The 26977-nt window shown below is 45.4% G+C and overlaps 1 protein-coding gene across 1 annotated transcript; it reads left to right on the top strand.

Annotated features, from left to right (window-relative positions):
- Positions 1-7278: 7278 nt before the first annotated feature.
- On the top strand, positions 7279-20701 carry CNMD (chondromodulin; the record flags this gene model as incomplete). Its single annotated transcript, XM_082279230.1, has 7 exons — positions 7279-7350; positions 7627-7761; positions 10183-10323; positions 13398-13511; positions 16608-16761; positions 17927-18126; positions 20486-20701. 7 exons carry the CDS (start codon positions 7279-7281, stop codon positions 20699-20701), a joined length of 1032 nt encoding a protein of 343 aa, XP_082135356.1.
- Positions 20702-26977: the final 6276 nt, after the last annotated feature.

Raw genomic sequence — 26977 nt, 5'->3', positions numbered from 1 at the left:
ACATTTCTCCCAAAAAGCCAGTTGCTGATCCCAGATGGAAGGCGGGTTTCCCTTGTGGCCACGAGATGCTCTGGGGCAGCTGCAACCACCTCCTTGCAGGAAAGGGGAGTCATGTGTGGTAAGGACCACAAGTTTGGCTTTCCATGGGCAGAGGCCAGGAAATCAGCTACCTTGAGCATCTCTTCTGGGCCACCAAGGCCATGGATGGTGGAGGGACATTTGCAGGAGAAAGAAGACAGGAAGGCAGAGCAGCTGTGAGGCCGTTCTGTCCACCTATTGTGATGCTACAGAACATATTTATCTGGCTCTCTGCAAGCTAATTGTTCTTATCCCCCAAACCAGCCCCAAAACTGCCTGATGACAAGCCCTTGCTGTCCCTGACACACTGTGAAAGGACAGGTGTACAGCTTGAGGCAGCAACCAGAAGGTCTGTCAGCCACAAGAAAGCCTGGCTGGCGAGGAGCAGGGAAAGTCCATGCTCATCCTCAGCTCCCCCCAGTGTCACCACAGCCAGGTGTGCTGGGCATTGCCCTTGCACTCACAGGACCCTGTCGAGGACAACTGGTGGACAAAGGGCACTGCCACCCCTTCTGCAGTTAGCTTTCCTGTGGTGGTGTTTGCCACCCTCAACTTTCCCCCGTGCTGGGCATGGCCCAGAGCAGATGGGCTATATCACGTGGAGTTTAAATTATTTGACAGTTTCCCTCTTGGGATTAGGGAGCACCATGGAAATGGCTGCTCGTGGCACTGTGGGGCAAGCCCTGAGAATGTGCTGGGTGTCCTGGGGGCAGCTGCAGCTGTGAGCCTCAGGGCAGTCAGCTCTTCCCAGCAGCTCACAATTCCTTCTCCAAACTCACCTGGCCTCCAGGGCCACAGGCTGCCATTCCTCCCTCCATCCCTCGCTCTTCCAAGCTGTCCAAGGTGAAAGGTCCACAGCTTTTTTCATGCTATTTCCCAAGCATTTGTTCCCCTCAGCAGTCCACACTGGACACACATGATGACCTTGCTGCCCCAGGCTTACCAAATAACATCTTTGAGATAGGAGATTTGGCCCCAGCCAGGCCAAAATTGTTGTTGCTAGAGCTTGATTTCATAGTGAAAGCTGAGTCACAGCACTGTCTGCTGGACTTTCCAGCAGGAACTCACCCCTTTTCTTGTCCATGTTCCAACCTGAGCCCAGAGGCAATGCAGCTCTCACAGCCTTCAGTGGGGAGCAGAGGCCCTGGTACACCTTGATGGACATATTGTAATCTCCATGGTCATTTCTGAGGGCCAGCAGGCTCAAGAAAAGGGTTGTGAAGACAAAAAGCCCCACAGCACTAAAATTTCTCATGGTTGTTTATTGATTCTTTCACTCTCCTAGGCTTAGTTTATGAAATCTGATGTGAGGGAGGGTATTTTGGAAAAAAACCTTTTTTTTAAAAAAAAAAAGATCTAATCTGGGGGAAGAAGTATTGTAGATTGGCTAAAAAAAAATCCTGATGTAAGAGGCAAAATAATAGAACAGAGAATAGGTGAATAAGGATTAAATCTGCTGGAATGTACTACTGCAAAAGTCTTACACAGGTGATGGAAGCAAAAAAAAAATGTTTCAAGTGTTGTCAGAAGGGTGAGTAAAACACACAGTTCAAGAGATTGGATTTGTAAAAAACATTCTAGTGCTGCAGACGCCTGTGGGACAATCTCATTGGAAATATTCTCTAAAGTCAGGTCATGAAATTATTAGGAGAGCAGCCCATAGATCGAAAAAGAGAAATAGAGTTGATTCATGGGTGCTTTTGGGTGAGGGGAAAAAAAAAAAGAAAGCTAGGCTCAGCCTTTGCCACAAAGCAAAAAGAGACTTGGCAGATTTCTCATCAAAGTGTAAAGAAGCCTCTGGGAAAGAAACAGATTGATGCTACCAAGTTGTTTAAGATAATAACTACCTCCAAAGCACAACGCTGTGGTTGGAGGTTAAGAAAGAAAGTAGCCTATGAGCAATTTGCACAGAACAGCTACAAAAGAGACCACATCGTTAAAGGTAGGGATGAAAGCATGTAATGACAGCTAGTTATTTTATTTTATTTCTTTAACTCAAGAAAACAGAAGGCACAGCCACTAGCTAAATTAAGAAGAATAAGATGAAGACATATGGATAGATGGGAGCCAGCCCTGAGGAAAAACAAATCAGCCTTTAGTGTCCTGGGGTGAGGAAGAGCAAACTGTGATGGGCCATATGTCCTCACCCCACCACCGGAGAGAAGAGGGAGGATCGGGATGAGCGGCATCCTGCACCAAGCACACTCAAGGCCATCCTGGGGCCAGCTCAGCTGCACTGGGATGTCCTGCTGGGGATGCATCCCAAGCAGGGCAAACAGGGGTGCCAGTCTTCTCCAGAGAATAGCATTAGAGCATGGACCTTGCAGGGCTTTCCAGGGAGAATTTTACATCCTACCAGGAAAAGCAATGGTTTTGGTGTTTGAAATTTCATGAGTTGCTGGTCAGAGAAGGGAGGACTGTGTCAGCGGGGGAAGAGAGGAGGAAAAGCAAGCCTCCCAGGAGCACCAGAGTGTCCAGGGACACCACTGAGATGAGAGCCATGGTGATGACAAACGTATGCGGGTGTTCATCCTTTGGCCTCACTGCCAGCAAGAATCTTTAGAGTTTATCAGAATTCTTAGGCCATCACAAGTTAAATAACTGGTTTGAGGAGCAGAGGAGCTGTGGGGGTGGCTTCTGTGAAAAGCTGCCAGAAGCTTCCCCAGTGTCCAACAGAGCTGATGCCAGCTGGCTCCAAGACAGAAGTGCCGCTGGCCTTGTCCGAGCCCATCAGGGACAGCGGTAGCACCTCTGGGGTAACAGAGTTAGGAAAGGGGAGGAAAAACTGAAAAAACAGCAAATGGAGACAGGAGTGAGAATATGTGAAAGAAACAACCCTGCAGACACCAAGGTCAATGAAGGAGTGGGAGAGGGTGCTCCAGGAGCAGATGGATGCCAAAAGGAGGCTGTGACCATGTGGGAAGCCCACACTGGAGCAGGTTCCTGGCAGCACATGTGGCCCCCATGGAGAAGGAAGCCCAGCTGGAGCAGGTTGGCTGGCAGGACTTGTGATCCCGTGGGGGACCCAGCCTGTTCCTGAAGAACTGCACCCCATAGAAGGGACCCAGGCTGGAGCAGTTTGAGCAAAACTGCAGCCATGGGAAGTTCTCATGCTGGAGAAGTTAATGGAGTACTGTCTCCTGTGGGAGGGACCCCACACTGGAGCAGGGGCAGAGTCTGAGGAGTCCTTTCCCTGAGGTGGAAGCAGCAACGAAGACAACATGTGATGAACTGACCACAGCCCCCATTCCCTGTCCCCCTGTGCCACTGCCGGGGAGAAGGGAGAGAAAATCAGGACTATGGCCGAGCCTGGGAAGAAGGATGGGGTGGGGGGGGAAAATGTTTTTAGCATTTGGTTTGACTTCTCATTATCCTACTTTGATTTGATTTGTAGTAAATGAAACTAATCTCACCCTGTCCTTATCTTGACCCGTAAGCCTTTTGTTATATTTTCTCTCCCCTGTCCGGCCAAGGAGAGGAGTGATGGAGCTTTGGCAGGCACCTGGCATCCAGCCAGGTCAGCTCACCACAATACCAAAGCCAACATTTTCATTTTCTGTAGGACTTTTTCTCCCCAAGGACTTTGGTTATTATTGAAGAGACATCAAGTATATGGAACCTGAATTGGCAACGTGTTATGGTGGTGTAAAGCCATGGAAAAGCAGAGCAGCGACTCAGGTGCCCAGTCTCAGTAATCCTCACAAATTTTCATTCAGGCCATAATGTAGTTCAAACAACTATTTGGAACACTTAGAAAATGAAGATGAAATGCATAAGGAACCACAAGAGACTTACAGAAAGGCACACAGCATGACCAAATCCTTCTCATTTTTAATATTTCTATTTCTCCTTCTAAACTTTTTCTTTAAACTTGAAAATAATGAGAAAATGTGCTTCCTTGTGACAAGCCAGTACTATCAGCTAAACAACCTCACATTCATCGTAGCACTCCAAGTGCTCTGGAATGCTTTTCAGCCCAGAGGATAATAGTATTAGACGACCAGAAAGGCTGTCCTGTAAAAGACTGTTATTATGATTTCCAGTCTCAGAAGTTGGCTTAATCCAGCTGAGCACACACATGTTATTTAGAGAGGAGACTGAGCTCAGACACTGCTATCATCGTCATCTTTATTGCAAATGAAGGGTTCAGCCAGTGAAAGGCAAGTCACGTTTTTTTTGTCCTAAGCCCTGCAAACCCTGGCTGTTGCACTCGTCTTTGCACTCTGCATCGAGAGTCTGGAGCTGCTGAATGCGGAGCTGTTTGCACAGATTTGCATCTGTCTAAAAACTCCTGTTTTCCCTCTTGTCACCTAATCAATCAAATGGCAAAAGATACACTACCTGCACCCTCCTCTGTGCCCACACAAAAGGCAAAGCATGAGCATAGGTGGTAAGCTGTGAACCCTGCAACAAGAGCATTTTTTTTCACTGTCTCCTTGAAATTTCATGTTGTTCTTTCTCTGTCTGTGGAACAAAAGAAGAAGAGGCAGTGATGCTCTGAATTGGGAAAAAAATAATCTGAGATTGTTCCCTGCATGAGAAAAATATATTTGGAGGATTACTTGGGGAATTTGAACCTTAACTTGAGGAGAAAATGCTGCACAGCTTCTCTCCCAGGGTTTAGGCAGAACAGCTTCTTCCCAAAGGACTGGTTCTCCCACCCACATCTCCCCAGGCGAGCAGGACCCCACCCACATCCCAGCCTTTCAGGGACCAATGCCTGTGGATCAGCTTACAGCTGGCACCACTGCTTGGAATTGCTCGAATCTGCCCATGCCAAAACCTGCATGGGCCACTGCTGCCCCATCAGTAGGGTCCTTCAGGTCCCATCAGATGGGGCCTTCTGACCCCATCCTTTTTGCTCCGGAGAGGATACTGCATTTCACCACACAGCACTGGAGTGAAGGTCCCTCCATGAATATCCAGTGCAGAATTCCACCTATTCATTCTTGTGCTGATAGTTTCTTTGCTAATGCTCTTCCTTGTCAGGGCAGCCTGAGCCGCACTTTTGCAAGACAAAACAGCTCGGCCTCCCTCTGTCCTTGCAGTGTCCTTCCAGTCACCTTGCAAGAAAGGAGCCGCTGCGGACTCAGATTCATGCCAGGATGGGAGGGACAGAAGCTTCCTCTCCTTAGTCTCGGGGAAGCAGCTCAAACAAGATGAACCCCAGTGAGCAGCAGCTCTTCCTGGGCAAGCACTCCTTCCCTGGCACATTTTACCATGGGAGACAAGCACAGGGGCCTTAAAATAAATCTGTCTTTTTAAAGCAGTGATGCTAAATGAAGGTTTGAGATCAAAGGCTGGGATTCTCACATTTTGCCAAGATAGACATATCCATTCACGAGATTTTTGGTGTAACAAAATACTTGCTAATGAAGAGGATCATAATCTTATTATTAGCCCCAACCTACCACAGTATGTCATTCAAGAGCGGGTTGGAATATGTCCTAGTTTAGGAAGTTGCACAGTGGGCTTTGCTTTTGATTTAATGAGCTGTGATTGTGTTTATTTTCAGCAGCAACTATGCCCGTTAAATTTTGGTTGAAGGTCTGATCGTTAAAGACAGTAATCGATGGAAAGGATGAATTTAGGTTGAAGGGGAGGAAAATGGGAATCATATGTCTCTGGGATTCAGTCCTCAAGCAAGCAGACACAAGGTGGTCAGGAGAGCTTTCTCTGCTTTTGCAGTGCTTGATGATGGGTTTTCAGCTACTGGTTAAATCAGTTAAGGGGATTCAGACATGAAAAAACAAAAATTTTCACTGTTATGGAGTGGGGCACAGAGGAGAGGCAGGTGTAGGAAATCAACAGCGGGGGCCAAACTTTCCTTTTGTGGGATGAGCCGTGGTGGGACAAGGTCATCAGCTGGCTTCCATTATCAAGATCCCAGAAATTCTAAGATGGGGGGGACATGTCAGTAGTGTGTAACAACAGAACAACCAGTCAGCCAAACAAAATGGAGAAGAAAGGGGAAGCGAAATATAAATGGAGACATATACTTCGAAAAAAAATTGCTACGGCAGAGCTGGTAATTGTAGGCACTGCTCTGGAGTGAGACGGGGCCCCACGTGGCACGGTCTTCCCAGATTAAATCCCCCCCACTGCTGCCTGTCTGGGTAACTGGAGCTGGGCCACTGAGCAAGAAGGGCAGGGCAGGGCAGGCCACAACTCAGACACCCCCCCATCACACTCCTTTTGCAGCTGGTGTTCGTGTCTCGGTTTCCAGCCTTACGAAGGATGCTGTGCTTTGTGTTTGACACCATCAGCCCCAAAGGAGTCCAGTACAGTTTCTTTTCCAGCATCAAAGGGTGCACACACAGACACATGCTTGTGCATATATGTACAGGCAGGATATCCATAAGGGGCCTGAAGGAAACACAGACATGGACAGACATGGATAGACACACATAGGCAGTTGTAGCCCTTAAAAGCTTGCTATGCACAATATTAGAATGAGCAAACAGATGTAGATGAACATTCCTTCCACCCAACGTTTATGATTCTACCAGACCTCAGGTACTCAAAAAAAAAAAAGCCCATCTGAGCATGGTGAGTGATGGGAAACAAGAAATTCTGGGGATACATCTATTTCAGGTATAAAGGCACAAGGTATCCTTATTAAATGAAAAGATTAAATTAGCCCCTCACTTTACCCCCACTTAGGCTGCAGCAGGCCTGGACTCGCTGCTCCCTTTCCCAGGCTGTGCCCAGCCCGGACACGGGGCTCAGCCGGAGGCTGCTGGCTTGTGCCAGTCAGAAAGGTGTTTTGCGGAGCAGTCACCGACCAGCAGCTTGTCAGCTCCGGCGCCTGTGAATTCCTGTGGCAAGTGTAAAAAAGCAGTTAACACGTTGTTCTATTTTAAAAGCTGTCTTTTTATGACGGCCGTCTGTCTGACCGGGCACCCCTCCTCTTCGCCACGGCGTGCGGGGGTTGCTTGTCCCCTACACTCCCGCCCCCTGCTCGGAAGCTGGAGACGAGACCCAGGGGTTGGTTGGAAGGGACGGGGCCGGGGCAGGAGGTCACAGCCCCGGGGAGCTCCGCCGGCTGCTGGGCCGCTTAAGGGGCTCATTGTGCCCGGGACTGGGCGGTGCTGCCCTCCCCGCGGGCCGAGGCCGGGGCTGGGAGCGGGGCGGGCCGGGGCGGTGCAGCCCCGCCGGGGCCGGGGCCGAGCCCGAGCAGGTCTCCCTCCCGCGGCAGCCATGGCAGAGGGCTCCGAGAAGGTGCCCATCGCCCGAGCGGGGCCCGACGATATGGAGCTGTGCCTGCCCCCCGTGAGTGCTGCCGGCAGGCACCGGGCGGGACAGGGTGGGATCGGGACAAAACGTGTGGGCATGAGTTGGGATGGAACGGGACCGAGCGGGTCGGGACGGGACGGGACGGGACGGGTCGGGTCGGGTCGGGTCGGTAGGTAACGGGAGGGATGGGGACAAAACGGGCCAGGTCGGATCGGGTGCCGAGCTCAGGACGGGACGCTGCGCTCCTTCACGGCCGGGCCGGGCCGGGCCCCCGCCGGGGTCCGTGCCCGCTCCCACCCGCGCTCTCCGCAGGCGTACGCGGCGGCCGCGCCCCCCGGGCCGGGGCGGCTGCTGAAGGCTGGGGCCGCGGTGCTGATCGCCGGGGCCCTCCTGCTGCTGGCCGGGGCCATCGGCGCCTTCTACTTCTGGAAAGCCACGGAGCGGCAGGTGAGCGCGGCGGGCAGGGCCCCGCAGCACGTCTGCACCCGGGGCCGCGCGGGCGGGGAGCTCTCGCACGTATGGAGAGGCACGGGCTGGAAGCACTTCTTGCGACGCCTATGAAGAGGTCTTTAAGCAGACCTGTAGGGTTTTTTCCATGCTTTCAAAAATCCCAAGCACCTAAAAACCCAAACCTACAATCACTGTCTTTGGTGGCTGTGTGGATGGAGCTTCCTGGAAGCACATTTATTAGCGAACACGAAACACATCTTTGAGAGCACAGACTCTACATTGATTTCTGCTTACAAATCCTCAGTGAACTCAAACCCCAACAAGTCCCCAGGGATTCACATCCTGGGCAAACTCCAGCTCTCAGGACAAAAAAAGCATTGAAATGTGCAAATTTTTTTTTCACAGTATCTGCATTCTTGGTCCAGATTCTACTTGGACCCTCAAGAATGTAATGCTATAATTAACCCATAAACAGACACCTTTAGTTCATGCTGGTGCTTTGTATGACTGTGCATACACTTAGGTTTGCAGCTGTGGATCAATTTTAAAAGTTAAGTTTTATTATTTATAGTTTCTGGGGTATGTGAAAAACACTTTATGCAAAGAATGAAACTGAGAAGTTGGTGATCAGTTAAAGAACCAAACTTCAGAGCATTAGAACATGTTTACAGATTAACTTTTCTTTCTGTTTATATAGAATTTGTGTTTAAAACATCTTTGAAACATGATGGTACACACATGAATGTAACTTTCTCCATAAATTAAATTAGTACCCTTGAATTTACTTTGGAAGAAGTTCTGTACTGCCTCCAGCCACATGCCAGCCTTCATCAAGGAGAGCCTTGTGTGAATTCCAGCAGCCAGAGTAAAGGTGCCCCTGTAAGATACACCCATGTGACTTCATGTATCTCAGCTTATATGTAGGGATAATTCAGATAATCAGAAAGAAAAGTACAAGGTTTTACAGCAAAAAGACAGGACACATTGCTGACCTCCAAGACGTGCTGCAAGAATCATGTGCTTCTCTAGGCTTTTGAAAAGGGAGAGGAATGCAAATGGTGCCATAGGCAGGGGACAGTGCTTTCAGCTCTGAGCAGGTAGGTGCATTTGTGGAGTACAGGACAATGTTTCCCTTTTTTAGTGCTCCTATCATCTAGATTTAGCCATACAAGATATGTCACATTCACAGTTTTCATTAAGCTTCAAAGTTGATCGCTAGGTGAAGACACTGGGAAAGCTGAGCGTTGTTTTTCTAAGCTGCCTTCAAACTCAGAAAGCTGCACTTGACTTGCAAATGCCTAGAAAGCGGCTGCAAAAATTATATTCAGAGTCATTCATTTAAAAACTAAGGCGATTTTTAAATTCTTGGTTTTATTTTATAGCTTTAAATTCTTCCCTAACTGACAGGGGTATCCAAGTCTCAACTCTAGGTCAGCCCCTACCAGGGGAGACCACATACACTGGTCTGGTTTCATGGACTATGTTGGACCATGTTCAACAGGAGTCCTAGAAAGCAGAGAATACGGGAGCGGCTCTGTTTAGCTGAGTAACCATAAATCTTCAGCACCTTAGACTTTCCTGAGCGAAGGTGAGGGAAGAAGAAATTTGTCTCTAGCTGTCAGTGTAAATTTTTTATTAAAATGCTGTAAAGGCTTTTTTAAGACCTAAAATAAACTGCTTGCACAGCACTTTTAGCAGAGCTGCACAAGAGAATCACAAAACCCCTCCACAGATTGTGGTCCTCCAGCAAATACAAACCACGCTGTAGCTTTCCTCATTGAAAATAGGATAAGGGCAAATATGCTGACAAGGAAAATATGAGAGTATACAACTTCACATCCAATTTAAACAAAGTTCACATCCATTACAAGCTGGGAAGTATGTTCGTATTCAAGAGGAACCTGTTTTCCTGTGCATCAGCAGAACATCCCAAGAGATAAATAGGGGTTGGCCTTCTTCAGAGTAGGACATTCACGCCTACTGTCCTTTGGGAATCATCCCAGCATAACAAGCAATTCCTAAAATGTCCTAGAAGACGTTTTTTAGGTCAGAGTGAACATGGGTGTTCTATAAGCACTCCCCAGAAGGGGGTCCTCAGGAGGTCTCTAGTCCTACCTGATGCTCAGAGCAGGGACAGCTGCGAGGTCAGAGATGGTTGCTCAGGGCTTTATCCAGTGAGGCCTTGAAAACTTCCAAGGATGGAGACTGAACAACCTCTCAGGGCTGGCTGCCCCGTGGCCAGCCTGCCCCAACAGTGAAGTAGTGCAGTGTTGGTTGTTGGAGGGTTATCAAACACCTGCAGAAGCAAAATTCAGGAGCTAATTATGGATATGAGAGTCAGATTGACCCATTGCCTGGTGTAGGAGGAAGGCAGTAAGTAATTACTGGCATGTGCTATCACTCTTTTATTGATTCCAGGTGTACAACATTCACTATACTATGAGCATTAATGGAAAAGTACAAGATGGATCAATGGAAATAGATGCTGGAAACAACTTAGAGACATTCAAAACAGGAAGTGGGAGTGAAGAGGTTGTTGAAGTCCATGATTTTCAGATCGTAAGTAGTGCCACCCTTGTCCTTCATGTAACACGCTCCAGCGCTGGACTCTTAAGGACAATTTGCTCTGCCTTGACTACTCTGTTCCAGTCAGTCTCAGGTTCCAGCCTCCAACCATCCACACAAACATTTTTGTTCTCCTGGCTTGCTTTCACAGGGAGACAGGCAGTTTCCTCCAAAACAAAAATCTAAGTGCTTTTAGGAGAGAGATCATGGCAGGTACCACTCTGGGAAGTGGTGTGGATTAGGCTGCATCGGTTTTAGCTCCATGTAAGCACTTTGCATTTTCAAACCACTGAGCAGAACTATGACATGTGACCTTGGGGTCTTACTAGAAAATCATTCTGTCAGGCTGCAACAAAACCCTCACATGATTTCATGTGGTTTGAACTGGAAAAAACACCTCCTCCGAACATCCCTGTTTGAGTAGCATAGGGTCAACACAATAAGCCAGGGAGACACCAAGGAGAGATCCCCATACAGTGCTTGACCTGGGGAGCTTCCTGTGCCCTGAGGTCAAGGATGGGAGCTGCTCTCCATGGCTTGGCCTGGGTTCATCCGCATGGCAGAGGATGGAGGCATTTAGCACAGTTTATGCATCCGTGCACCAAACACAAGGTGCTGGGCCACTTGGGCTGACAGCAAACACACTTGGGCACCCCAGCAACTCGTGGCTGCTCGGCACAGAGCCTGGACTTACAGCTGCCAACCCTCAGCAGAGCTCAGCAGCTCAGATAGAGTGGTTCTCTGAGCTGTACCACCCCTGTGCTACTAAAGGCACATCTATGTGATGTTGCAGAAACCCATTTACAGGGCCCAGACCCTGCAGTTAAATGTTCTCAGGTGAAAAACATTCGACTTCAGAGTTAAGCCCTCTGTAAGTCAAAGCAGCACCTAAAATAAAGATCCTGATGCTAGGAAGCATCTCTGCTTCTGGAGCAGCCACCTTCCCCTTGCTGGATCTAGAAAGGCAAGGAAATTCAGCTCCTTGGCTTCTCAGCAAGAACAAATAAATCCATGCCAGGAGACTCTGGACCCCAACTTTCCCAACAGCTGTGGTTCTGCCTTTATGAAACACTCATTAGCATCACCATAGCAACATTATTAGCAGCTGAGTAAGACCATCTACAGCAAGCTCTTCTCATTTGCCTTTGCCATTTCACATTTGCACAAAAGCACCAGTCCACCAGAGAGATGCTGAACTCATTTTGCCTCCACATGTGTTGCTGGTGAGCTACTGCCTGTCACAACCAGGTCAGAAATCAGCTCCTAACACCAACCAGCTAAAGGGACCTCCCAGGGACGGTGCCTGCTTGAAATTACAGAGGGCCAGGGACAAGCCCAGTGAGAGCAAAGGGATAAGGCCACTTGGGTTTTCAGCCAAGAATGCACACAAAGGAGAAAGCAATTGAACAGATGTGCTTCCAACAGACTGGTATTTACATTAGTAGTTTTGGATTGACTGGCACTGCTGGAATGACTGCATGGTCAGAGAAGGCTTGGATTTGGCAATATAAGGGTATTCCTAGCACACTTGGCACACCACAAAGCCTTATGTCCTAGTGCACCCATCCTTGCATAGCCATCCCCTCTCTCACTGCTTTACAGGTAGTCATTTTGCTTTGATGGGGGTGTGTCTGGCTACACAGGACCTGCAGACACACAGGACATGGCTCAAGTGCCCCAGTACCATCCATCTCAGTGGTGCGAGTTCAAAGAGACCCACAAGTATCATTGAGTCCAACTCCTGGCCCTGCACAGCACCATCCCCAAGAGGTGCCTGAGAGCATTGTGGAAACGCTCCTTGGTCTCTGTCAGGCTGGTGCTGTGACCACTTCCCTGGAGAGCCTGTTCCAGTGCCCAGCCACCCTCTGGATGAAGAAGCTTTTCCTGATATCCAACCTAAACCTCCCCTGACACAACTTCAGGCCATTCCCTCAGGTCCTGTCACTGGTCACCACAGAGAGGAGATCAGTGACTGCCCCTCCTCTTCCCATCACGAGGAAGTTGTAACTGCAATGAGGTCTCCCCTCAATCTCCTCCAGGCTGATCAGACCCAGTGACCTCAGCTGCTCCTCATTCAGCTTCCCCTCCAGACTCTTCACCGTCCTTGTTGCCCTCCTCAGGACACTCTCTAACAGTTAATGTCTTTCTTACATTGTGGCACCCAAAACTGCACATGAAGGCATCCATGATGCCCCTTCAGGGCAGATAAGAGGGGTCATGTGTGCCTTCTCCTGGCAGCTAGAGGCCAGGCAGAAAACCAGCACACCTCAAAGGGCCCTAGGTAATTGCATTTAGGTGGTTCACTGGAGCTTGTGCAACCACATGAAAAACACAGAAGTTTTGCCATTTACAACGAGGTATCTAAATTTATAATGTAGAAGAGAGCTCTTTTATGGGTACCCAAAAACCTACAGTAGAAACATAGGAACTACAGACAAGGTTCCTGTGGCAAAATGTGGATGCCTGAGGTTCTGGCACAGCGCTGGAAGGGGCATCCCAGGACTTGCAGGAGACTTGCTCCTTCTCTTGATTAAAACTAGGCATCCATGGTTTATGCAATTGCTTTTCACCCTGGTAGGCCAGACAAAGTCCCACACACAGATTTCTGCACCAAATTGCCCATCACAAACTTCCCATTGCTGTCACAGTCACTCTTTGCACAAACTGAACGAAGCTGCCCCCGCATTTTTGTAAAACTGTGTCACAAGGGTGCCGTGCCACCAGCTAACACAATCTCAGGACTGCCTACGTTAGGTGCTAAGTTACAGTTCAAATCATGTCAACTAATTCCTTAACAGAGCTACTCCAAGTAGCCTACAGCCTGCATGGAAGCACTTACATAAAACACCCCCCCACTTTAAGAAATCAAGCAAAAACTTCTAGACCCATTTGACCAAAATTGTGAAGCTAAAATGATGAGGGAAGAGCATTTTATTGCTTCTGGTTTTAAATAAGATTAACCTTCAGACTGAAAATTCAGTGGCAATTTTAGCAGAGCTGAGGCACTTTCTAGGGGGTGGTGAGGAGCTGGAGGGCTGAGCACAACCCCCTGCCTTCTGCTTTTGCAGGGCATAACTGGGATCCGTTTTGCTGAAGGAGAGAAGTGTTACATCAAAGCTCAGCCAAAAGCTCACATCCCTGAAGTTGATGCTATGGCTAAAGCAAGCCTCTCATCTGAGCTGGTAAGGGGGAGTTTATTTTTTTTTAACTAATCTTTGTATAGAGAGAGCCTTAAAGAGGTATTTAAGTACAAATAAAAAGGGCATTTGAAAGACACTCTGGCTCATGGTAGGGTTGTTTGAAGGTAGGGTAGGATAGCTGAGCATTCATTGACTGGGTGCAAGGAGTCCCTGAAAGATAAGCAAAGCAAGGTTGGTGTCAGACATGTCACTGTGTCCAGGGACATCATGAGAGGCAGCAGATTAGTGAGTGGGGAAGCCACAGACCAATTTCTACCAGATCCACAGGAGACCTCTGTGACAAGAGCACCTGCCTGAGACCAGGCTGTGCACAAGGCTAGAAGGGAAAGCGTGGAAGAAGCAGCTGCTTTAGTCAATGCAAAGAAGGACTGTGGTAGATCCCAGGAGATTTTTATCAATTCTCTTGAGCAGAAGCATGGACTCCATCACTCTAGTCAGTAAAAGGGAATTGTGGAAAACATGGCAAAAATTCAGATAACTCAGAAGAAATAATAACTTTTTTTAAAAAAATATGACTTTGCCTTCTTAGCATAAAACTTAATTTTACAACATGTTAACTAAATTTCATAGAATTTGCATCACAACCAGCACAGAAGCTGCAGTTCTCACCCAGACACCGCCAACCCTCCTCACATTTGCACAAAAATCCAATTGCTTTATGTGCTCAAAGGCTGAGTTTCCCAGAGCTCAGACTCCCAAATCCATTGCTCACACAGGAGTGGCTCCAGTGACTTGAGTCCTGCTGAGCCTGGACACTGCTGGGGGCTCAGCCACTGGCAGGAGAGCACAGGAGATCCACAGCCCCTTTCCTTGAGTTTGCTCCACTCCTGGGAGAATAAAAGCCAGATACAATTAGCTGGGAGAGAGGTGCTGTTAAGGCTGGACCTCCCTGCAGTGGTGTTGTGATGGCTGAACATCTGCTTTAAAATGAAGCGGGAAAAGGTCTCTCCAAATAGAGTCAGAAAGGCTGACAAATGTTACAAAGCCTCCTGAAGATGGCAGGATTTCCCCCATGATGGGAAAGAGAACTTGCACGAATTCCAGAAAGAGAGCTCCATCTTTCCTGCCTTGCTTTATTTTAAAGGCAGCTGGCCTTGACCTCATGAGCACTATTGCTTGAAGTTCAAATTTTTCATGTTTTTTAAGAACAAAGTCACAGACCTGAGGACATTTTCCTAATGATAGCCTTTTCCTGGTCTTAAAATCAAGAATCAAACAGGGTTAGAAGGGAAAATGGGATTTTACCTCTATATTTATTTTAAGGATCCTTAGGTGCACCACATCCAGGTGGAATGTGCCGAAATGCACACCCTCAAAAGATCAGGTATAACATTATAGGTCTTACTAATTAGCATATCTATCAAAAATTCCCCAATGAGAGGCTCAAGTGAGCTCCCCTCCCCAAGGAACCTTCCCCTGGATGGTTCTATCTTAGTTTACAGAATGTGTTCTGGAGAGGACCTTGGGGTCTGGGGCATTCTGATCCCTACCTATGAAGCTTCTAAAATGTTTCGTCTCATAGCTTGACAAGTAAGTCCAAGAATGTAGGCAAAAAACCACTAAGAATGCAAAAGCTATAAAAAGGTATAAAAGGACTATAAAAGAAAAGGGAAAACATCATCATGGCATCACTAAAGTAATCAAAAAGTTATTTCTAATCTTCTACCTGGTGAAAGTAAAACTATTTCCTTGTCCTGTTTTTTGTGCATCTTCTCCAAAGATCAATCACCTACGTGACTGATGCAATGAATTGCATGCGTAAAGCAGCCGACTTCATGCTACCACTAAGACATTAACTTTTTCCTGTCACTCAACTTTCCAGGCCAGATGTACTACAGGAATGGCAAAGTGGTATTTATTTTTCTAGGCCAAGTCCTCTCTCTGATATGGAAGTATTTAAGGGAAAGTATGCATATGCTGTTTTCCTACAATGGGCATCATAACAACACTACCTACAAAAATTGTTGAGTAAAATGAGCTTTTATAGATACCCAGGTTCTGGCTGCTCACAAGTCAGGATCATTTCAAACAGAAACAAAGGATATTTTTATTTCTGAAAATTAGATTCAGATATTTCTGATGTTGATAAAAGCTTAAGTGGGAGAATATAAATAAAGAGCAGTAGACAGATTGGATAGCAAACTTAAATGACTTGAGACCTACAAAAGAAATCAATAAACACACTAAAGAAACAACAACTCAAGGGAATAAATTGATCTAGTCAGTTATATAACAAGTTTTGATGACTTTTATGAAAGCAATTTAGAATTTTAACTTTGAAATCATGCTTGTTTCCATGATTCAAAAGTTAGTTTTCTTTTAATATTTCACCGTTGCTATAAAATACTTACACATTTTATGTAAAATAATACTTTGAACTAACAACTTTAAAGAATCAATCACTGGCATTTTCCTACATTACTTTGAAGATATGAACCAAAAACCTGCAGGGTACACTTCAAAAAGGCAGGCTCCTTTAACTTCCACTTCAAGCTTTTGGTCAATTGAATTGCTTTTACCAAACAAGACCTTTAATCAGGCCGATCACATTGACTTAGAACTGGGAGCTAGAGCAGTTCTCAAGCTATAATCCTCTCTAAAACTTTTGAACAAGATTCCACCCCTCACCCCCCTTACACACACTAAATACAGTTAGATACTGGGAGTACATCAAATGAGAACAGGGCGTAAGGAAAGATGAGGGGCTTGAGTTTTGCTGGTATTTCATTGCTGCTTTGCTGAAGGTGGTAGATCTTCGGTTTCTACCACCTGAAATTCTGATGCTTTGGGCTGAAAGATCTCTGACACCCAGCCCTCTTGCATGGTGCAGAAGCCTTCCAGGGTGAGATGGGTGAAATCATAGCCCCAGCAAAGCTGACAGTGGCTTTGCCCTTCGTTTCAGTGATGACAGCCTTTCCCCAGGCTTTGGCTCAGCACAATCTGTTCATATTCATGACATAGAAGGATGCTCGGTATTAGTTGCAGCAGATAATTACAGTTTGGTGTTCAAGAATTAGCAGCGAGCAGGCACATGACTGCTCAGTGAGCAGCAAAGGATTTATGCTCTTCTATTTGCAGGAAGATGAAATCATGCCTGTGAGATTTGACAAAAACTCCCTTATCTGGGTGGCTGCAGATGAACCTATCAAGCATAACAGCTTCCTAAGCCCCAAAATTTTAGAGCTTTGCAGGGATCTTCCAATCTTCTGGCTGCGACCAACATATCCCAAAGGTAACATTTCTTTTATTTGAAAAGTATGTTATACTTCCCTTCATCTAAATGCCTTCCCCTACATCAGGTTTGCTATCAAAACTAGCACATCTGGGAAACCAGACTCCTTTCCTCCCTTGCCCATGGCTTCCTGGGCTTCTGCCAGGATTGTGGGTTTAGAGTTTATCCCCTAGACATTTTCCATACCTGTATTTACTCAGACAATTTGTGTAGCCCAAGTGGGTGACTTGCTAGGAGATGAAACATTTCCAGAGAGGTCAGCCTCCTTCTACAGAAGGACAACAGCTTAAACTTGCCCCCAAATGTGTAGGCAGCTGATACCAGGTCGCAGGAACACTGGCCAGGAACTGGGGACCATAGCCTGTCCTGTTTTCTACCCTGCTTCCCCAGAGGAATTCAGTGAAGTGGAAGGAAGATACTTTAAGCCAGGCAGCTTGTGGATGGTTTATGAGATCCTGGGGCAATCCCAGCTCTGAAGTTGGGGCCCATGGGCAAGCTTAGCAAAGGTGTTCAGGAGTCACCAGGGAGATGGCAACTCTTCCAGGTGACTTCCAGGCCTAGAAGGCTCAGAAAATATTTATTCCTCCTTGGTCCAGTTAATAGCAGAACACTTGGGTGGGACAACACATGTGAAAAAAAAATTACCACATTTTAGAGCACCTGTGGATTCAAGCTACCAGTATTTTCTACTTTCCTCATGATCTTACATATCCCACTGGGCAACAAAAGAGCAGTATCAAAGCTGTCCAGAACCAGATGTCCTTGAGAGGAGGGCACCATCCTGCCGTAAAATCATTTTAAGAAAGTGAGATGTGCACAGCTGGTCTTGCTAGTGCTGGCAACTGCTGCTGAGTTAGTATCAGTGACTACAGGCTGGGTCAAAAATCCCCCAACAAATCTCCTCACACACATTTTGCCTCAAGGAGAGGAAGGAGGGAGGGAAAGGTGAATCACATTGCTTTGGACTGGTATTGGCTGCAGACACAACATAGGAAGGCAAGCAGCTCCAATGGGGATGCTCATCAAGTTTGCCAAGGCACAGTTTTGGCTTTCTCTCTGCCCTCTACCCTCTCCTGTTTTTAATATTCAAAGAAATCACTGAAATATTAGGGAACTACAAGGACACACTCAAGGTAGGATTGTCCTCTGGTGATTATTTCTTCAGATAACCAGAGGAGAGAAATTAAGAGAAACAAGCGCCAATCAGAATCAAACTTTGATGAGGAAGACTTGGAAGCTGCTTCTGAAGTAAACCCCAGGTCACACACTGTGCAGCTGACTCAAGAGCTTGGTCACCAGACTAATGAAACCAGGCCAATGGGACAAGAGACCGATCAAACACTTAATCCAGACAACCCATACAATGTAAGTATTGCACTGTAATCTTTCAGAGCTCGGGACTGTGTTGGACAGGTAACGCTGGTAATGTGGGGTGCATTGCATTGTTTCTTGTTTTTTTAAAATCTGCACAATCTTTGCTTGTTCAGCTTTTCTAGGAAATAACAGGCTGGTAAAACACCTAAGAAGCTCAAAAACGTCTTCCCCCTGTCCTCCCAGTTTTCATTAGATTTCAGTCTGAAACAAGCACAAGTGCTCGAGGTCACAAGGTTAACGCAAGTTGATGCCAAGTTGCTTTTTGAGGTTTCTAGGTCCATATGGAAACAGCACTGGAGATCTGACAAGGGTAGCACCTTCTAAAAACAAACCAAAGCTGGTCTTGCTCAGACAGCTGAGCCCTATCATTTTCCACGTGAAGAGAGTCCAGTAGCTAGAAACATGCTTTGCTCTCAAACAGAAATTAGTACCAGACGTGACTGCTACAGGTGAACACAGCAGAAGTGTCTGGGTGCAAAGAGATTAAGGTCCAGCCAAATAAATTTCTTTCTCAGCCTCTTCTCTACGAGGGTAAGCAAACCTAGAGCAGCAAACAACTGACAGGGAAGAATCTGTTTTGAGACAGCAGCAATGGGTGGAGGATGACTGTCGTAAAACTTGTTCTCACCCTTCAAGAAGCAGCAGCCCCCAGCAAGAGCAGAGGAGCCACCCCGCTGTGTCCCAACACCTCTGCCACGCTGCAGGAAAGCTGGCTGTGCAGAAGGCACCTTCCAGTCTGCTGCACCAGCGCCAGACAATTTACACCCACCATTTGGTGCAGCAGGACTAAGTCATTTTAATACAACACTGTCACAAGATAAATGCCTCCTGCTTTGGAAGTAAGTCCCAGCTTTGACTTGACATTTATGCAACAGCAGGAGATCATTATACTGTGACAGCATTCTGCCGAGTTGACATCCCTTAATTAAACTTAAATTAATCACTCCAAATAAAGTGGATCTAAATCGACTCTCTCACGAGGTCAGTAAAACAGCAGTGGCACTGGAATGTAGCTTCTCCTCACAGCCACTAACATGACCATGTCCATGAGGTCTGAGCTGCCCTGCCTCTGGAGGGCAGTGGCAGAACAATGGCCACAGGTCCACCCTTCCAGCCAGAGGGCAGCCGGGCCAAATGGAGAGCAGCCAGACAGATGCAGCCATCAGACTTCCCTCAGCCCGCAGGGCAGGATGCGCCTTCACCAACAGCTACTGCCCCGATGCCTGTCCCAAGCTTTCCTAGAGACCGAGTCACTGGACTGAGAAGGACCATTAATTATGCTGGAGGTCTCTCCTGAAGGATGAAATGAATCCCCCCTAGAGCTGTTTCTCTTTACTCACTCTAAATGGAGCCTGGATGATGAGCTCAGGTGACGTTCATGGAGCAGGTATGAGAATTCAAGGATGATGAATCCTGACCAAGAAAACATCTCTTCCCTGCTCTCAGGACTGGGAAGGAGTTGCTGGGGTCCCTAACAACACCCAGCTGCCAATAGTGTCCCATACAAGCCCAGACAAGAGATGGCACCTTTCTGCATCACTTTTTTTGTTGTGCTGCTACTTTTCTGAATGAAAAATGCTCAGCTGAAGAGCTAACTGGTACTTCAGCATTTGCACATTACTGCTGCTTTTCTTGAAATAACACCAATGTGCAAAGAACAACCAAGTTTCCAAAAGCAGAATATCCAGGTTACCTTTTTTCCCCCCAGAAAGGAGGAAAGGAATTTTGGAGGGTAAAGGGTTCTAGGTATTTTATGCGTACTTTGCTCCATTTAGCTCCTTACAGTCAGCTGCAGAACAGGCAGAATTCTCATTGTCCACAATGCAGTGTGGCAGGTTGGGAGGGAAGGAACCAGACTGAGAGACAAGAGCAAAATCCTCAGAAAACTGCAGGGGACCAGGGGAATAGTTTCCTAAAAATGCTTTAAAAGCATTAAAATACAAAACCTAAAACTAACCATAAAAACCAAACCATATACTTCAGGCATTGTCACCTACATGAAAGACTCAGATAATCTTTTCTATCACTAATATTTAAAGCTTGGGAGGAGCTTACTGTTGCTGAAGCTGTTGCAAGGACTGTAGAATAAAAACAATGAAGTTAGAGCTGCGTGTTCTTTCCATTTTACAAGGGTGATTGCACCAATTCCACACTTCTGCCAAAGAGAGCAAGACAAAAGAAAAAAAATAATAAAGCGAGATGCACGGGTCACTTAGTGGGAGTTTCGTCAACTTCCGCAGGCCCAAGACTACAAGTTTTACCCTTTGTGGGGTTAACAGGAGCATGGATGTATTCTGTTATTCCGAGAGAATAGGAGCACCAGGATGACATTTAATATTTTACGTTCCAGCAGCTGGAAGGTGAAGGGATGGCTTTTGACCCCATGCTGGATCACCTGGGCGTGTGCTGCATCGAGTGCCGGCGAAGTTACACCCAGTGCCAGCGGATCTGCGAGCCCCTCATGGGCTACCAGCCGTGGCCTTACAATTACCAGGGCTGCCGCACTGCCTGCCGGATCATCATGCCCTGCAGCTGGTGGGTTGCTCGTATCATGGGTGTTGTGTGAGAAAACCCCTTGAGAAAAAAACAAAAAAAAAATTGGAGCCTCGACAAAACAAGCAGGAATGCAATGACAATGAGCTGGTAAAAGACTAACACCAAAGCAGCAGTACCGATCCTGCCTTACAAAAGCAGAGCGGGTTTTACTGCACCAAAAGCAAGGTTAGATATTCCAACCACAAATGAAAACCTCAAGTTAATGTTCCATTAGAGTTACAAGAGGAAGGGTATACTAGCACTTACTAAATTGAAAAACTGAGACATCCCAAAAAAAGACAATATTAAACTTTGCTCACAAATTGGTTTAGCAGTCCAGGAGCTTGCACATATATCCAAATTCAGTCTTTCACAACAAACCCCTCTCTTTCCAAGCTCTATGTGAAAATTTACATCCAGTTAAGCAACTAGCTCAACTTGTACACTTGGGAGTGCCTTTAATCCATGTAGGTTACTTAAATAAATCACAAGTTAAGTTGCTCCCCGTTGCTATTCAGAGTTGCCAGGTCATTATGAATGGTTATAAACCAATTACAGCATACCTTTCCCACAAAGCTGCTCCAGGGGACACAGGAAAGCGCACATTGTGCTAAATCGGAAACAAACAGCAGGAAAAGGGGCTGTGGAAGGGAATGTGCGTGGCCACAGAATCAAAACCCTTTGCACATCCCAACATCAAAGAAGCCCCAGCATCAAGAATCCTGTATCCATGATACCACTGTAGTGTCTAACAAGTATCTGCTATCCAGCTACTACAGCAAAAGTATTTACATGCAGTTGCAGACCAAGGAGTCTCAAGCCCCTTCAGAATCTACAACAGCCACTGTTATTTATAAATCCTTGAACTAGACACTTTTGACACAAGATTACAACCCCTCTTTATTTCACATGGATAGCAGCCATTCACACCAGTTCCTTTAGCTCTGCTGAACCTAACATCCCTTCCCCACAAGAGAAACTGCTTACCAGAGGGAAGGAAAAAAAAAGCCTTTTTTTTTTTCCCCCTCTCTCCTTCCTCACCTCATCCTTTTTGCTTAGGCAAACTCTGCAATTACTGGGATTGATGCCATTACATATTAAATCTCTAAGGAAGGTACTAAGCAGAAACACTCAGAGGTGGAATGACTTAGTATTTCTAGCTTTGAAAAACAAAGATAGAGGTATTACACTGCCTTTATCCATACTATGCATCTTGAACCCTACCGCCAAGTTTATGGAGCCACCTACATGGTCTTTATTAAAAAAATGGTTCAATTTTTCTTAAAGTTTGCTTTCTGGAGCATTCATTTTTGTGATTAAACAGCTCTTGAGATGTTGCAAGCCCAGTAATGTTATTAACACTACGTGACACACAGAAAAGAGGAATTAATTTGACATAATCGTGGCTTAAAGAAAATAAAGACAACCTCATGTGGAATGCTAAACTGCATATCTAAAAAGCAAAGTGTTAAATGAGAATAAGATGAGAATAGAATTCAGTATTTTGTTCTATTGTAGCTTTTTAATATAAGCTTCACCTTCCCTTAATCTGAAGGACAGACTTGCTTTGAAATATTTAAATTATAAACTTCTTAAAGTGGGATTTCAAGGCCTGTTAAATTTGAGTTTCTGCTTTTTAAACCGAAAATGACCTTGATCATTATGTTGTTTTAGAAATATGTCTATCGTATGCTTAGAAAAGTCAGTTTTCCTTTTTTTTTACTGCAGATTAAACACATTAAAAAACCCCAGTTGCTTTCTGTGCTTTTTTCAATGTAGAAGGTGTAACAATTCTTTTACATACTCGTTCAAGAACTGTCTGAAAAGGAAAAGAAGGGCAATAGCAAGTGAAACACTGGAGGCTAAAAGAGAGAAATGTGACTCTGTATATGTCTGAACTAGACTGTTGCTCTCTTTTGCATCTTCAAGCAACCTGTCATCTGCTTCTCCCTTTGTCCTCAATCAAACAAACAAACAGCCTCCTTCTGAAGACACAGAAACAACTTTCTTGTAGGTGATTTCCATGTCTACAAATGCTTAACAAAATTAATTCTTCCTTAACAAAAGCTTGTAATCATTTGCTTCCTGCAGGCAATCACAAAGCATATAAGGAAAAAAAGCATCCTGCTTATGGATCTATAGCTGCCACGTATGGCATGTGCATCTCGAGAACACATCTGTACATGCCATGTCACGAAAGCCCCAGTGACCATAATGTTTATTTATTTCCAAAAGGTAGGCAACAAAATGCCTTCTCCAGCTCAAGCTTTAAGCAAGCAAATTCCTATTTACCTACATATCAGATTCAAATAGAGAAAAGTAAAGATCTTGTGCTGCAGCAAGGTTGGAAAAAAAATCTTACTTCAGTGTAACATCTGATCTCGAAGGAAAAGTTCTGAGGCAACACAGGAACGACAATAAAACCAAAAAAGCCAACAGTGTGAAAAGATGTTGTGATAATCCCTGCAGCTGTGGCTCAGACTCCAGCTCTAACCATCCACAGTGATCCTTTCACTACTGTACAGCGTTTACTCCCAGTGTTGAAGTTTCTCACTGCCACCACAAATGCAACACCTTGGCTCACTAAAGAGGTTACAACACATCAGCATTTGGGGAAGTCTGTAGCGGGGTGCTCCTTGAATCTGACCCTGTGCTAGCAGAAACCAGCTGAAAGCCTTCCTTTGGCCAAAGTTTAGGGAAGGAGGAGAGAAAGAGGAATGAGCTTGTCATCAATTCCCCACCACAGGTGGGTGGATGTTTGTCACAGCACTGCAGTTCCACTATCCTTAAAACTTAATTACCCATGTGATTTTTCTAGGAGGATTAGAACAGCAGAGCAGATTAGAGAAGAAAAAAGGGATAAATTCAGGCTGGTGAAAAAGAGATGGAAAACAGGAAGCAATCCCATATGATTAAAAAGATTGAAAGCTAGTGATGGGAAGGCAGGAGTCGTCTTTCTTCCTCAATCTACAGTTCCCTTTGACCCCACTTATAACACATGAACCCTTTGTCCTTTTTCATACAGGAATCACCCTCCACTTGTATCTACATTGAGAAAGCAAAAGAAGCTGGGAGTCATGGAAGGGGGGGTGATCTGGCTTCTACCTCCCATGTAACACTTCACCCCTACTGCAGCACAAAAAAATTCCAAGAAAGTTTCAGTGAAGAACAGACTAATCACTTATTCCATGCAGTGCAGGGGGAAAAAAAAAAAAAAGGTAGTGAAGCATAAAACTACAGCTGGCAATGAACTGATTACCGATTCACATGTCGGGGTGGACAGAATATCTGCTCAGAAAGGGCAAAAGAGAGACTGAACCAGGAGCAGCATCTTCTGCTTCCACGAGGCTCAGCTGGCCTTTTACAAACACACATCTACAAACTGGTCTTTCACAAGCAAAGATGAGAGAGGCAGCCTTAACCTGCAACAGGCATCTTCCCCAAGAGCAGGAGAAAAGAGCAATTCCAACTATGGTATTAAATGGGAAAGCTGCTGTTCCCTCTTGCTGTCCTGTTCCGGTATTTGCATCAGTACAAATCAGAGCACTGAGGTGAAACTGCCTCACTCTTCCAGACAGTACTATCTACAGATGACCAAAAGACTTCAGATAAAAACCCTCAAGCAGTTTGAATACAATTAAAACATCATTCACTCAGTCCTTGCAGGCAGTTCTCTTCCTCCAGCCAACTGCTACATATTCCACTCACCCTGTACAGTTCCAAAGGAAATTCCCTTTGTCACAGGTTTTTTCAGAGCCTCTATTCAACCCCCAAGCTACCACTAGGCTTTCTCTTGAGCTACAGCTTCTGGTACCATTTTGTGTGTGTGTGTTTTGTCAAGAACAAAATACACTGTTCACAAAGTTCATGAAGCACCTTTCCCCCAGCTTTCCAAGGAAATTTTGCCTGCTGTTTTAATCCAATCCCCTCCAAACAAAAAACCCAACACCTCTCCCCCCCACACACACATTCCCCTCCTATAAGGCAACAAGACCTGCCATTATTGATTAACCCAAACTCGAAGGAGGAACACATACAGATTATCTGCCTGTGCTCAGAAACATGCTGGAATTAGGTCTAGACCTGCAAACTTGGCTTACAGGATTGAGATGGACAGGGAGCTCTACCACTTGATTGCTACAAGTTTTAGCCTGAAGCTAAAGCATTATATTTGCATTACATATGCCTCAAGAGTACAAAAGTAGCAATGCATTTTATTTTACTTTTTGCCTTAAGCTAAGTGAATTGAATCTCAAAGCAGTGAAACAGGACCCACTTAATACAAGAATATATTGTGTTTATCTGACATAATACTCCCATGGTCTTTCAGCAAGTGAAAGACAGAGAAACCTCTGCTATGTTCTCTTCAGTAAGTAAGAGCAACTTGATTGGCAGAAAACATCTTCAAATTACTTTTTAATTTCTATTTAAGAGATTTTTACCTAGGCTTTTCCCCACAGCAAGCATTTGCTAAGCTCTGTTGTACTCCGAATGATATTTATAAAGCAAGGCTGGCCAAGAGACAAGAACCCAATTTTGTGACAAAGTGAAGCACTCAGACATTTGTCTTTCTTCTACACTAAAAAGGAAGAAATGCTTTTGCGCATAAATAAAAAGCTGCAAAGCACTTATCCAGGAGAATGGAGTTCAAATACCTATTCCAAATCAAATCAACTCCAATGTTAGCATCCCATATGGATGGGCAAATGCTCTACATATTGAGCAACCAGCTACTCAGAATTCTCCGAAGGTCAAGAAAAGCCTCACACCAAAGCTAAAAAATCTTCATCAAAACATATCCCAAGTATATGCTTTGAGAAACTCTTCCAAGAAGCAGACACTGTTCCGTAAATGTCAAGAGGTAAGGCACACAAAACCCTTCCTAAATCCAATCCACCTCGGTTCATTGCATTCAAAGAGCAGGGTAACATTCAGTTCTGAAGGTTACAAAATTTGAGCTTTGGAAAATATGTATCAATTCTGAAGCCAGAAGAAATGCAAAAGAAACGAGTGCCCAGCCTGCACTACAGGATAATCATGATCCCAGTGCATCCAGAAACTGCAATTATGTCAAGACTGTAGTCATAGTCTACATCCATCTACCCCTCTCTTTTTAACATTTGTGAGATTTTAAAGTCTTGGTATCTCTCTACTGCATAGTCATAGTAACAATAGTGGGAAATAAGCCACTGCACCTTCCCAGCATCATTGCAAAATTTAGACTCCTACTCCTCAGGAGGAACAGAATATATCCTTCCTTCCTCCTCTTTAATTTTCAATCATCATTTAACACCTAACAGCTGCAGACTTCACTCTTCCTATTAAAAACACCTGTTCTAACAGCCTTTCTATTTTACCAAGCTCATGCAATTGACACTGTAGGAAAGTAACACGTCCAACCAGTAGAGTAACAAACAATCGGGAAAACCCCACATAATTAGGAAAGCAAGGAAAAGTAGCAAACTTAAAACAGCATCCAATGGTTAGCAAGGAATGAAGTGGCTTTCATGGTGCTGTCAATATTTGCAATTCATGGTGTTTCTACAATCACAGAACATTTGGCTATCTCCAAATTCTCAGGAGACAGTGGCACACGGACAAGGCACGTTCAGCACAACATTGAGTTCCTCTCTCTCATGGAATCACAGAGAGGCTGAGGTTGAAAGGCACCCCTGGAAGTGTCCTTGTCCAACCCCATCACCCAAGAAGGGGTACCTCAAGCCAGGTGCCCAGGAGCATATCCAGATGGCTTTTGAGCATCTATCGGTCCCTGCAGACTTGTATTCAGGAAGTACAAGCACAGACAGTACTTAGATTCTCAGTTCTTCTTCTCTATTGTTATTTACAATTTGGTCATGGCAATAAAGCTGCACTGATGGAAACAATTAAGAACATACAAGTTCTTCTTTAAACAGTTTCTAGAATTCAGAAATTACATAACTTACAGCAACTGCTTGCTGGCTTTGATTCCAGGCAATCGCAAAAGATTCTCTATTTTGAATACAGAAGGTAGACCGAGGACCTACTTTTCTGTAAAAATTTCCAGTCACAACAAATTTGCTGACTTCCATCACATGTGACTACAGTTCAACTTATCACACAGGTGGGAAGGACTCCAAAGTGGGTATTTTGTTGTCTACATCAAGACTAGTAATCTCATCCTCTTCACTGAATGCATTTTGCTCCTATACATGTCATCTTTTCTTTTGAAGCAGTAGATTCACATCCTTACCTATATGCTTTAAGTGATTCCCCTATCAAAAACAATACTAAAAATGAAATAAAGCAGCTTTCGTATAGAAAAAAG

This window comes from Coloeus monedula, assembly GCF_965178545.1.
Source record: "Coloeus monedula genome assembly, chromosome: 3".
NCBI lineage: Eukaryota > Metazoa > Chordata > Aves > Passeriformes > Corvidae > Coloeus > Coloeus monedula.
The sequence above is the reverse complement of the archived record's forward strand: the minus strand, read 5'-3'. Positions and strand labels throughout refer to the sequence as shown.